The sequence below is a fragment of the Chiloscyllium plagiosum genome, unplaced genomic scaffold, assembly GCF_037043375.1.
Source record: "Chiloscyllium plagiosum isolate Xiang-an unplaced genomic scaffold, Cpla_swu_hap1 HiC_scaffold_9, whole genome shotgun sequence".
In the NCBI taxonomy this organism is placed as follows: domain Eukaryota; kingdom Metazoa; phylum Chordata; class Chondrichthyes; order Orectolobiformes; family Hemiscylliidae; genus Chiloscyllium; species Chiloscyllium plagiosum.
Genome location: NW_028270147.1, coordinates 51,622,825 through 51,636,651, shown reverse-complemented (window position 1 = coordinate 51,636,651; position 13,827 = coordinate 51,622,825). Strand labels below are relative to the sequence as shown.

Below are 13,827 nucleotides of genomic sequence, written 5' to 3'. Positions count from 1 at the left end.
ATCTTCTGCTATATTGCTACTCTCAACATCTCCTTTAGATATTTGGGGTGTACCAGTATTTGAGCATCCATCCACTCTTCATCCACAGGTCTGGAAGAATTTCTCCACTTTCATATCAAAGTTCTGCTTTCAATATAATAGCACTCCAGATTCCTTCAGCCCCAGCTTCAGTGTGAACTGTCTTTGCTCATTTAACTCTGGATCTGCTTCCTGAGCCTCCAGCAATAAACACTTGTTTTGAGTTATCCTAATTCTTAAACAGAGTTTTGTTGATCCTAACATCTGATTTTGCTATTACTTTGACTTCTGCTGATGCTTGTTTAGCCATTGCTCTGGTCACCAAACACAATGGAAAAATACCTGCAGCTTGTTTCAGCAATTATTCCATCTCGTTAGACTTCACTGAATTATAACTGGATCTAACCAATACATTTTCTTAGAAAGAGCCAGAAGCCTGAGAAACCTCCTGTGACAGGGACACATAAATTTCTTGTTCTGTATCTGTCAGCTTACTCTGCATGAGCAGTATTGAGTCCTCTTTTGCCCAATTCATTTGTCCCTCTATTTTCCCAAATAACAGAAAGAATGGTTCTGCATGATTTTCCTCAAATGTTTGGGAGGTTGGTTGTACAAGGTAAACCTTTTCTTGCTTGTCATTAAATTATGACCCCAATCCTCTCTTTCAAAGCCTGCATGCCCTCTTTTTTCAACTGTGTCATTTTAAACTTACTTTATATTCTCTTGTTTTTTTCTCTGTCTCTTCTACAATTCCAATTGTCTCATATCCATTCTTTTAATTTCCATCTCCAGCTTTCCCTATTTTCTTCATGCTCAAGTTGCTTCAACCATAACACACTATTTTTGATTCTGATGTGTCATACCCAGAGCATTGGAGCATTGGATCTCTCTTGTATTTTTACTGGTACCTCAATTATTTCTGCTTGCCTAGTTCTGACCGGCATACTTCCTCTAATTTTCCTGTCAGTTCAATCAGCTTGTGCTTTGATAGTTTACTTAAGTCTGTAAGGAACAACCCTGCTATCTGTAGGAAATCCTTTGCCCTTTCTTAAATGCAGTACTAGAGAGAGAGAGTAACCGCATTGAGGGGCGACTTTATAGAGTTTTATAAAATTGTGAGGGATGTAGCTAAGGTGAATAGCAAAGGTCTTTTCTCGAGGGTTGGGTGTTCAAAACTTGTTTTTGGTCACCTGTGTTGTTTACTAAGACCACTCCAAATCCTCATTGTCTCTGTTTCAAAATGTTGCAGATGAGTTCCCAAATTTCGTCACCTCCGTGATTCCAGAGGCATCAAAAAGTTAAACATTTTATCGAAATGTGCAAATTATAAAGACTCTGATTTATTAGTTAAAAGCAACAGCTTGCAGCAATTTGTAGGAGAAAATAAACTTGCTTTCTTCAGGCTTTTGGTTTTTATTGGAGAGAGTGAGGGGTGACTTTTCGAATTTTATGAAATCATGAAGGGCATAGCTAAGGTGAATAGCAAAGGTCTTTTCCCTTGGGTTGGGGAGTTCTAAAATAGAAGGCATAATTTTTAAGTGAGTTGAGAAAGATTTGAAAGGGATCTGAGGGGCAACCTTTTCTCACACACAGTGATTCATATGTGGAATGAACTGCCAGAGAAAGTGATAGATGCAGGCATTTGGAGAGGTAGATGAACATCAACTAGGAGGACTGCAGATGCTGGAGATCAGAGCTGAAAAATGTGTTGCTGGAAAAGCGCAGCAAGTCAGGCAGCAACCAAGGAGCAGGAGAATCGACATTTCGGGCATAAGCCCTTCTTCAGGAATGAGGAGTGTGTGCCAAGCAGGCTAAGATAAAAGGTAGGTAGGAGGGACTTGGGGGAGGGGCATTGGGAATGCGATAGGTGGAAGGAGGTTAAGGTGAGGGTGATAGGCCGGAGAGGGGGTGGGGGCGGAGAGGTCGGGAAGAAGATTGCAGGTCAAGAAGGCGGTGCTGAGTCTGAGGGTTGGGACTGAGAAAAGGTGGGGGGGAGGGGAAATGAGGAAGCTGGAGAAATCATTCATCTCTTGTGGTTGGAGGGTTCCTAGGTGGAAGATGAGGCGCTCTTACTCCAGGTGTCGTGTTGCCATGGTCTGGCGATGGAGGATGCCAAGGACCTGCATGTCCTTGGCGGAGTGGGAGGGGGAGTTAAAGGGTTCAGCCACAGGGCATTTGGGTTGGTTGGTGTGGGTGTCCCAGAGATGTTCTCTAAAACGTTCCGCAAGTAGCTGGCCTGTCTCCACAATGTAGTGGAGGCCACATTGGGTGCAGCGGATACAGTAAGTGATGTGTGTGGAGGTGCAGGTGAATTTGTGACGGATATGGAAGGATCCCTTGGGGCCTTGGAGGGAAGAAAGGGGAGAGGTGTGGGCGCAAGTTTTGCATTTCCTGCGGTTGCAGGAGAAGGTGCCGGGAGTGGAGGTTGGGTTGGTGGGGGGGGTGTGTGGACCTGACGAGAGAGTCGCGGAGGGAATAGTCTTTCCGGAACGCTGTTAGGGGAGGGGAGGGAAATATATCCTTGGTGGTAGGGTCTGTTTGGAGGTGGCGGAAATGACGAAGGATGATACGATGTATCTGGAGGTTGGTGGGGTGGTAGGTGAGGACCAGTGGGGTTCTGTCCTGGTGGCGATTGGAGGGGTGGGGTTCAAGGGTGGAGGAGCGGGAAGTGGAGGAGATGCGGTGGAGAGCATCGTCAACCATGTCTGAGGGGAAATTGCGGTCTTTGAAGAAGGAGGCCATCTGGGTTGTTCGGTATTGGAATTGGTCCTCCTGGGAGCAGATGCGGCGGAGGCGAAGGAATTGGGAATATGGGATGGTGTTTTTACAGGGTCAGGGTGGGAGGAGGTGTAATCTAGGTAGCTGTGGGAGTCGGTCGGTTTATAGTAAATGTCTGTGTTGAGTCGATCGCCCGAGATAGAAATGGAGAGGTCTAGGAAGGGGAGGGAGGAGTCTGAGACGGTCCAGGTAAATTTGAGGTTGGGGTGGAAGGTGTTAGTAAAGTGGATGAACTGTACAACCTCCTCGTGGGAGCACGAGGTAGCGCTGATACAGTCATTGATGTAGACAATAGGTGCAGGAGTAGGCCATTCTGCCCTTCGAGCCTGCATCACCATTCAATATGATCATGGCTGATCATCCTTAAATAGTATCCTGTTCCTGCCTTATCTCCATAACCCTTGATTCCACTGTCCTTGAGAGCTCTATCCAACTCCTTCTTAAATGAATCCAGAGACTGGACCTCCACTGCCCTCTGGGGCAGAGCATTCCACACAGCCACCACTCTCTGGGTGAAGAAGTTTCTCGTCATCTCTGTCCTAAATGGTCTACCCTGTATTTTTAAGCTGTGTCCTCTAGTTCGGCACTCACCCATCAGCGGAAACATGTTTCCTGCCTCCAGAGTTTTCAAACCCAAAATAATCTTATATGTCTCAATCAGATCCCCTCTCAGTCTTCTAAACTCAAGGATATACAAGCCCAGTCGCTCCAGTCTTTCAGCATATGGTAGTCCCGCCATTCCAGGAATTGACCTCGTGAACCTCCGCTGCACTCCCTCAATAGCCAGAATGTCTTTCCTCAAATTTGGAGACTAGAACTGCACACAGTACTCCAGATGTGGTCTCACCAGGGCCCTGTATAGCTGCAGAAGAACCTCTTTGCTTCTATACTCAATCCCTCTTGTTATGAAGGCCAGCATGCTATTAGCCTTCTTCACAACCTGCTGTACCTGCAATGCTTACCTTTGTTGACTGGTGTACAAGAACACCCAGATCTCTCTGTACTGCCCCTTTACCTAAATTGATTCCATTTAGGTAGTAATCTGCCTTCCTGTTCTTGCCACCAAAGTGGATAACCATACATTTATCCACATTAAACTGTATCTGCTATGCATCTGACCACTCATCTAACCTGTCCAGGTCACCCTGCCACCCAGCTTAGTACCATCAGCAAATTTGCTAATGTTATTACTAATACCATCTTCTATATCATTAACATATATTGTAAAAAGCTGCGGTCCCAGCACTGATCCCTGCGGTACCCCACTGGTCACTGCCTGCCATTCCGAAATGGAGCCGTTTATCAGTACTCTTTGTTTCCTATCAGCCAACCAACTTTCAATCCAAGTTAGTACTTTGCCCCCAATACAATGCGCCCTAATTTTGCTCACTAACCTCCTATGTGGGACTTTATCAAAAGCTTTCTGAAAGTCCAGGTACACTACATCTACTGGATCTCCCTTGTCCATCTTCAGATGTAGCGGAGGGAAAGGTGGGGGGTGGTGCCAGTGTAGCTGCGGAAGATGAACATGTCAGGTTTGGAAGAATATGGGTCAAGTGTAGGCAAATGGGACTAATTTAGTTTGGGAGACTTGGTCAGCATGGATGAGTTGGACCAAAGGGTCTGTTTCAGTGCTGTATGACTCAATCTACCCTTTCAGAAGTCCGAAGGCTTCTGCCAATATTGGTTACGTCAACAGTAAGCTTATCTGATAGTTGTTGTCATGCTGATGATTTTTGCCATCCAACTCCACAACTGACACAACTCCACAAACCTATTACCAGCCTAACCTCACCTTGTACGTATTCCCTGGAGCCTGCCCATCTCCAAACAGCTTTCCGTATTGCTTGAACAAAGCAGTAGTGTAAAAACGGCTTACAATAAGTTTCAATAACTTGCTTTTTAAAGGTACAGCAATTCATTCTTCAGTCCCTTGTTGTAAAGTAGTCATTTTTACCATTTCACTCCACCATCAAAACTGAAGTAAATTTAAAAGGTATGGCCTTTACAGTTTCAATGCAGTTAGTTTGATAATTCTCTGTCAGTTCCTGTGGTCTTCCATATGAAATGCACAGTATTTTCAGCTGTTTTATTGCGCATTAATTTAGGTTTTAAAATTGACATGTCTATTTTATGTCCTTATTCTATACAGAGTATCAAGTATTGTGACAAGTATTCTCTATGCAAAGGTTTGATATGAGTGTAAGATGTTGAAGTTCAGAATGGTGCAATAACTTTATGACATTGCATTTTACACTAAAACTCATCTCCATCATTTAAATGTTATCTATTGAATGATGCATAACTCCGTCGGATTATTTGGCATTCAAGAAATATCTACTACCAAGCGTTCATTCCCAATGGACAATAGTCTGACTTTGAATGGGTTCTCTTAGAGCACAAGTTAACCAGCATTATCATTAATGAGTTTTGCTTATGCTGAACGTGCAACATCCATTAGATGAAAGTTAGTACTGCAGATGCTGAATGTTGGTATCAATGTTGGTACCTTTGCTTTTCCTATATGTATTGACCTAGAATTATATAAACCAGACATTCAAGATTTGTGCAAGCTGAGAACTTTGGAAGTGTTATGAAATGTGAAGAGGTTAGTGTAAATTTTCAAAAGGGACAGGTTGCTGCAATGGGTGGACAAGTGGCAGATGAAATTTAGTGTCAAAAATTGTGAAGTTATTTAGTTTAGTAGAAAGAATGGAGAAAAATGTAAAGGCTACAATTCTAAAGAGAGTGCAGAAACAGAGGGTACATTAATCATTTGAAGTTTGCAGGACAGGTTGAGAGAGCTATTAATTAATAACACAGTATCCTGCTTTACATTTAGGTGCATTAAGTGTACAGGCAACGAAATTATATTAAACTTGTGTCGAATATTAGTTTGGTCTCACTTGGAGTATTGTATCCAGTTCTTAGGCGTGCCACAATTTAGGAATGATGGAAAGATATTGACGAGGGTGCAGGAAAGATTAAGGAAAGAATGGTTATGGGGTGAGGAACTTCAGCTACGTACATAGATTGGACAAGTTAGTACTGTTGTTCTTGAGAAGGTTAAGAGATGATTTGATAGAGGTATTCAAAATAGTAAGGGAACTGGATGGAGTGGAAAAGGAAAAAAAGGTTACCATTCATGGATGGAATTAGAACAATGCAACACAATTTAAGGCAATTTACAAAACATTTTAACACAGCAACTGATTGGAATTAGCAATGTGCTGGCTGAGAGTGTGGTGCAGGACCTTCAATTGATGGATGGTGGCTCAGTGGTTAGCACTGCTGCCAAACAGTGCCAGGGACCCAGGTTCGATTCCGGCCTCTGGTGACTGTGAGAAGTTAGCACATTCTCCCCGTGTATGTGTGCGTTTCTGCCGGGTGCTCTGGTTTCCTCCCATAATCGAAAGATGTGCAGGTTAGGTGAATTGGCCATGCTAAATTGTCCACACTGTCACAGGGATGTGTAGGTTAGTTGCATTAGTCAGGGGTAAATGTAGAGTAATCGGATAGGAAAATGGGTTGGGTGCAATACTGTTCGGAGGGTTGGTGTGGTCTTGCTGGGCCGAAGGGCCTGTTTGCCTACTGTAAGGATTCTAATTCTAATCAAGAATTAGATTGTTTGTAAAGGAAGAATTTGCAGGTTTCACAGAAGCAGTGGGACAGTGGCTCTAGGTAAATTGATTTTCTGGGAGCTGGCTCAAATATGACAGACAAAATGGTCTCCTTCAATGCTGCAACAAATCTGTAATCGAATGAAAACAGATTATCTAGTCAAGTATCACATTGCTGTTTGTGAAAGCGTGCCCTCTGCAAATTGTCTGTTTTATTTCCTAATTTACAATAGTGACTACAATCTCGAAGCACTTCAGTAGCTGGAAAGGTGTTAGACAAAACTTTACTGAATCCTATATTCTCTTGCTCTCCTTTCTACAATTGGATTTTCTTATTTATTTGTTTTTTCTTACTACAGAAAAGATCAGGCAAAAATATGGAGACCTGCCAGGAGATCTACATATTATTGAACTTGAAAAGGATAAGAATGGTCTGGGACTCAGTCTTGCTGGCAACAAGGACAGGTCTCGTATGAGCATCTTTGTAGTTGGCATCAATCCTGATGGTTCTGCAGGAAAGGATGGGCGAATACAGATTGGCGATGAACTTTTGGAAGTAAGCATTTATAATATGAATCGTGTGCATCCATTTCTTTGAATGTGTCATAAGGATATCACTTTCTTACTACTTGTATCAAGTGCATGAAGTAAAAGCTTGTTAACTTTATTAGGATTAATCATACAGTGTAAAACACAGACAAAAAAAATGGATTCTTTCTCTTGTTACTGACTTAGGGATAACTAAATAACGGCATGTTATGTTTCTTTGAATAAAGTTTAACATTGACCAGTTTTGTAATTTGTAGTCTTCAGAGTGTTTTCACTGAACCAGGATGCTCCAGTGACCCTGCCACCACAATGCAAACCCCATCCCAACATTGGCACTGTTATGTCAGTTAAAAGGGCATTCATTTCCTTACTCAATTCAGATGTGCAAAGCTCATAGATGTCTTTATAACCAAAACTGCACACTGTCTGTTGGGTACCTTTGCTTCTTTCTCCAGAGTTCCCTTACCTATCAATAAAACTCTGCTACTCTATTCCTCCAACAACATCAAATTCTAATCAAAGTCATAAATGGCCATCTCTGTGGATATCACTATAATTCATTACTCCTCCCTATCTTTTTCAACATCTCTGAGACCCATGACACAGTCAAGCAGATTAAAGTCCTCTATCGAAAGACCAAGCAACCCAACTTGGAAAACATTGTAAATGTATATTTTAACTCCCCAATTTAAAATGGTCATTTTTTATGTTAAAATTCTTCTATGGCCTTGTCTTTTTTAATCATTACAGTTACTTACAGATGGCTTTGTGCGTGGGAAATCATGTCTCACAAACTTGATTGAGTTTTATGATGAAGTAACAAAGAAGATTGATGAGGGCAGAGCAGTAGATGTGATCTATATGGACTTTAGTAAGGCGTTCGACAAGGTTCCCCATGGGAGATCTCATGGGATACAGGGAGAACTAGCCATTTGGATACAGAACTGGCTCAAAGGTAGAAGACAGAGGGTGGTCGTGGTGGGTTGTTTTTCAGACTGGAGGCCTGTGACCAGTGGAGTGCCACAAGGATCGGTGCTGGGCCCTCTACTTTTGTCATTTACATAAATGATTTGGATGCGAGCATAAGAGGTACAGTTAGTAAGTTTGCAGATGACACCAAAATTGGAGGTGTAGTGGACAGCGAAGAGGGTTACCTCAGATTACAACAGGATCTGGATCAGATGGGACTATGGGCTGAGAAGTGGCAGATAGAGTTTAATTCAGATAAATGTGAGGTGCTGCATTTTGGGAAAGCAAATCTTGGCAGGACTTATACACTTAATAGTAAGGTCCTAGGGAGTGTTGCTGAACAAAGAGACCTTGGAGTGCAGGTTCATAGCTCCTTGAAAGTGGAGTCCCAGGTAGATAGGATAGTGAAGAAGGTGTTTGGTATGCTTTCCTTTATTGGACAGAGTATTGAGTACAGGAGTTGGGAGGTCATTTTGCGGCTGTACAGGACATTGGTTAGGCTACTGTTGGAATATTTCATGCAATTCTGGTCTCCTTCCTATCTGAAAGATGTTTTTTTTTACATTACATTACATTACAGTGTGGAAACAGGCCCTTCGGCCCAACAAGTCCACACCGACCCGCCGAAGCGTAACCCACCCATACCCTTACATTTACCCCTTAGCTAACACTACGGGCAATTTAGCATGGCCAATTCACCTGACCTGCACATCTTTGGACTGTGGGAGGAAACCGGAGCACCCGGAGGAAACCCACGCAGACACGGGGAGAAAGTGCAAACTCCACACAGTCAGTCGCCTGAGGCGGGAATTGAACCCGGGTCTCTGGCGCTGTGAGGCAGCAGTGCTAACCACTGTGCCACCCAAGTTGTGAAACTTGAAAGCGTTCAGAAAAGATTTACAAGGATGTTGCCAGGGTTGGAGGATCTGAGCTACAGGGAGAGGCTGAACAGGCTGGGGCTGTTTTCCCTGGAGCGTCGGAGGCTGAGGGGTGACCTTATAGAGGTTTACAAAATTATGAGGTGCATGGATAGGATAAATAGGCAAAGTCTTTTCCCTGGGGTCGGGGAGTCCAGAACTAGAGGGCATAGGTTTAGGGTGAGAGGGGAAATATATAAAAGAGACCTAAGGGGCAACTTTTTCACACAGAGGGTAGTACTGTATTGAATGAGCTGCAAGAGGAAGTGGTGGAGGCTGGTACAATTGCAACATTTAAGAGGCATTTGGATGGGCATATGAATAGGAAGGGTTTGGATGGATATGGGCCGGGTGCTGGCAAGTGGGACTAGATTGGGTTGGGATATCTGGTCGGCATGGATGGGTTGGACCAAAGGGTCTGTTTCCATGCTGTACATTTCTATGACTCTATCTACAAGCCTTTATCCTGTGCTAAATAATGTATATTTTTTATTTTGACACATGTATTTCCCCTCTTGTTCCCATTCTCTGATTTCCTCGCTAAACCTCATCTCACCACCTACTTCTCTTCCTTTAAAATCTTACTTTACTTCTGGACTCTGAAAATATAGTTTAACATTGACCAATTATGTAATCTGTAGTCTTCAGAGTGCTTTCACTGAACCGGAATGCTCCAGTGACCCTGCCACCTCAGTGCAAACCCCATCCCCGCCCTCAACATTGGCACTGTTAAAAGGGCGTTCGTATCCTTATATATTATGTATATTTGCCCAAATACACATGGCTGTAACTTGATCTGGGTTGTATGATTGAAATATTGGATTAGTGGCAATTTATTGCCAAGAAAATAACCTTCTTTTGAATGAATTCTCATTCATTTTCAAAGCTTCAGTATTCAGTTGACTTTTAGAAGCACTCAAAAGGGAAGTGATATGCAGAACCAACACAACAGTAGTTTCATTGAGAACTATTTTATGTAGAAATAATTGAACGAAAATGAAACTGAAGATGCTGGAGAAACTCAGCAGATCCAGCAGCATCTGTGGAGGGGGAAACAAAAGTAACATTTCAAGTCTGAAACCAGTTGTTTTCAGAACTGAAAGGAGCTAAAAAAAATGGTGTTTTTTATGCTCTAAACATCAGCTGAGTTTCTCCAGCACTTTCTATTTTTATTTTATATTTTCAGCATTTCCAATATTTTGTTTTCTTTTTGGATTGCAAATAATGTATTTGTTTGTTTTTATGACTAATATTAAATTGAACAAAAAGATGGAAAGATGATGAGTTGGCAACTTATTCCAGATAAGATTGTGCCTGACATCACCTCTTTATTCATGTCACAACACTAACAGTAGAAAAAGGAAATGGATGCTTTAGTAAATTGAAATGACAGCTTAAAGAAAATGATGCTGATTCCTTTACAGGTCCACGTCCTCTTGTATTCGTTATGCATTTTTGCTGAAAGCATCATAACTTTCCTGCTCAGTAGTAGCTGAGGGAAACTGAAACTATTCACTGCATCAGCTTAGTTGTGTTTGCATTGTCATCTCTCATCATTGGCTGTTTACTGAATACAAAATGAGGACTGCTTGATAGATATATTCACTACAGGCTACTCTGAAAAGCATAGCTTTTGCAATGATTTTAAAAATTCACAGTGAAAGACCATCCAAATTTCCAACTTTACAGATCATTGTTCTTAAAATCTTAAAATGCACTATATTCATACATCTAAATTTGTCTTTTTTTGTAATTTGGCTGCCTCATTCAGTATTTTAATTTTAATTTGAAAAACTAATTTAAATGCTAGTATTTCCAGAAAGATTGGCAATCTATGTACTTCAAATGTTTAAGGTCTTTGCCTCATGAGACAAATGAAAATTTGCAATGTTCGACTAGATTTATGATTGACTCAGCTGTTTTCTTACAATGATATATGTACCCCTGTGTTACAGTTCTCGTATAATGGTGGTGCTGTAATTAGATATGGATTTTTGCTGACCCTGACCACCTCTATTTGGCTCTCATGAGGTTTTTGCATCTGAGTGTAGTCAAGTTGTTGGCTACCATTTGGTCATCAATTAAAATTGATGGACCTATAATACCTTCTTTTTCTCAACAAAAAGACATAAATTAGTTGAAAATCATTACAAACTGACATGCTGTGGCAGCCTGTAAATTGCTTATTTGCATTCTTTTTAGTCTGTTTGGTTTTTCAATATAGCAATTGAAATATAATGCAAGTAAATGCTTAAAAAATAAAGAAGTCTTGCAATTTGGCAATGTGGTGAATATGTGAAGAGAAAGAAGCAATCACTGTTTAAGTTCATTTGTTATGTTCAGAGACAAATGCAATCTCAAAGTCTATTATTACACTTGCCATACATATAAAGTTTTAGTCACACAGAATACAGAAATGCTTCAACAAATATCAAATACTAAAAGGAAAATCCTGCAGCCACAAATTCTATGAATATCATCTTGGTAAATAGTAAGAGAAGATAAATTGTTCTGATCAGGCCAGATGCTAGAATCTCTCCCCAATATTTCTCAGCTTTCTCTTGGCCCATCACCTAATATTTGTTATTCAAAATGCCAGCTGTGGCTCAGTTGATAGTACTTCCACCTCTGAATCAGAAGGTTGCAAGTTTAACTCCAGAGTTTGAGTGCACAAATCAAGACTGACAATGCTGCAGTTTTTCAGCTGAAGTGTTAAATCAAGGTCGCATCTGCCATATAAGCTGTTCTATTGCACTATTTTGAAGAAGTGCAGGAGAATTAACCATAGCCAGTATGCATCCCTCAATCAACACCATATAAAATAATATTGCTGTTTGTGGAATCTTGCTGTGGAACAACATCAAAACAATGATACACTTAAAAGATACTTCATTCGCCATAAAGCAATTTGGGACATCTTATGGAAATGAAAGATGCTATATCAATACATTTTTTCAAAGAGAAATGCCATAACAAAAGATATTGGAGCTCAATAATGAACACTTAAAAAAAAATATGACTTGCTAATTAACCAGGCCTTTACAGCCTTGAGACCTTTATCAAAAGAAATGAGACATATTCTTCTATCAAGAAACATCAAAGCATTTATTACGTTCCCTCACTGAAACAATAAATAAGGATATGAAAACAGTAAGCTTGGCTGAGCACTTAGCTCCAGTTAATAAAATTGACTGTGGGCAGTACTCCTCTACATCTAATTATTATTTGCCACAAGAAACTACAAACCATTACCTGGATTGACCATTTTAAATTTATCTCAAATTTCAGAACTATTATAATTTGGTCTGGTTTAGAAGTATATTACTATCAATAGATTAACTGCTTTCCATAATTGCCAGTATTCCTTACTCATTTTCAAAATAGGCATGTTTTATCTGTGAGACTTGCTTATTTTATGCAACAGGCCCAACCAACAAGGCAGGCAATCTGTTTGCATGATTGCTGGAAGTTTTATATGATGGTATGGCCATGAGTATTCCCTCATTTGCTTTCTCCACCTTTGTGGGATCGTGTGTATTGATTGTCCAGTGTTTCATCGGAGTCAAGATCAGTAACTTCTCCAAGCCCCACAATGAAAGTCTGAATGTTTTCTGCCGTGGGTTCTCCCCATAGCCACAGGACCCTAGCAACATTTGTGCTCCAGGACATAGCATCTGCTCTTTCTGGCCAGCTGCCACTTTCTGCTGGAAATGGCAAAGCACCTGACTGGCACATTCAAATGAAGCATGTCAGTTCAAATCCTCTGACTCTCATTTCCACTCAAATTACCAACTGCTCCCTCTGGCTTCCAGCCAGGGATTAAAATCAGCTCACCACTGTCAGAGTTTTTTTTTAAAAAATGTACAAGCATTTCCAAAACTAACCAATCACCATTTTTATTTAGAAATAGCCACCAACCAATACCACAAATCCTGCAGAATTGAAGATTTTTAAACTATTTGAAACCATTCACTTGGTTTTGAACTTGCCCAGTTTATATCCGTATAAATACATTCATAACATCACTGACGAATAAAAAAAAAATTCTCCTTTTCTTCATGTAGACCTAGTGGCCTGTTCAAGTGATCTTTTAAATGATTCAAATTATCTCGTTATTTCTGTGCTATTGAAGAGAAAAGTTTCTAGCTACTTATTCTGAATTTAAATAGAGCAGAACGTTTACATTGTCAATTTGTTGTTTAGCGCAGTGCAAACATGCTAGGTTCAATAAGCCCATCCCTATGGTACTCTAATTCCTCTGACATTTTTTCGTCATTCAGACATCTTGCTATCCTCCACACCCCAAATTCTCTCATAGAATGCTTGCCATCTAAAACTCCACAGCGATCTCTACACCAAGTTCTCCTCTCAGACCTTCCAGTGATTAACTACCTGTTCTTTGAAATTGTGATCTACAAATAAATAATCCTGGCTGATTGTGTTTTGACTTTTCCTTTCTCCTGTATTCAAGTAAACTTGTATCACACAAGGTTCTCCAGAGTCACCCCTCCATCTCACTGTTTTTGTGAAGTTGTGCTAACTGTGAGATTGCAACTGAATAAAAGGTTATCGGACTTGTTCTTTTCATTTTTTAATATCCTCATCTTGCTCCCTTTCTCCAATCCCAGTGTTCTTCACTTTCTGTTCCTGGAAAACAGCTTGCCCCTGTTTCCTCACCAGCATGTTCTGAATTTCAAACTCCACATCTCCGCACCAATTGCCGCATTGCTGTTAGTATTGGCATCTTTAACTATTGATGTCCTCATCCCCATTAATGTTTTATTTTTCCCTGGCATTTCCAGTGGTACTTAGCAGCTTTGCAGCGTTTAATGTTTAAAGGCTGGAAGTTCATCAAGATAGAGTACTAGGCTCGATCATCTTCATCTGCTTCATTAGTTATCTTACTTCCATAATAAGGTCAGAAGTGGGGATAATTATTGATGAATGCACTATGTTCAACACTGTTCATTATAGTG

General features: G+C 40.9%; 1 protein-coding gene across 3 annotated transcripts in view; it reads left to right on the top strand.

Moving 5' to 3' along the window:
- The window catches only part of patj (PATJ crumbs cell polarity complex component), a 405,565-nt gene that overhangs the window by 256,361 nt on the left and 135,377 nt on the right, over positions 1–13,827 (top strand). For all 3 annotated transcript variants that reach the window (XM_043699258.2, XM_043699257.2, XM_043699256.2), the window contains one exon: positions 6,776–6,972. In XM_043699258.2, coding sequence (XP_043555193.2) covers positions 6,776–6,972 — 197 coding nt within the window. The remainder of the gene's footprint in view (positions 1–6,775; positions 6,973–13,827) is intronic.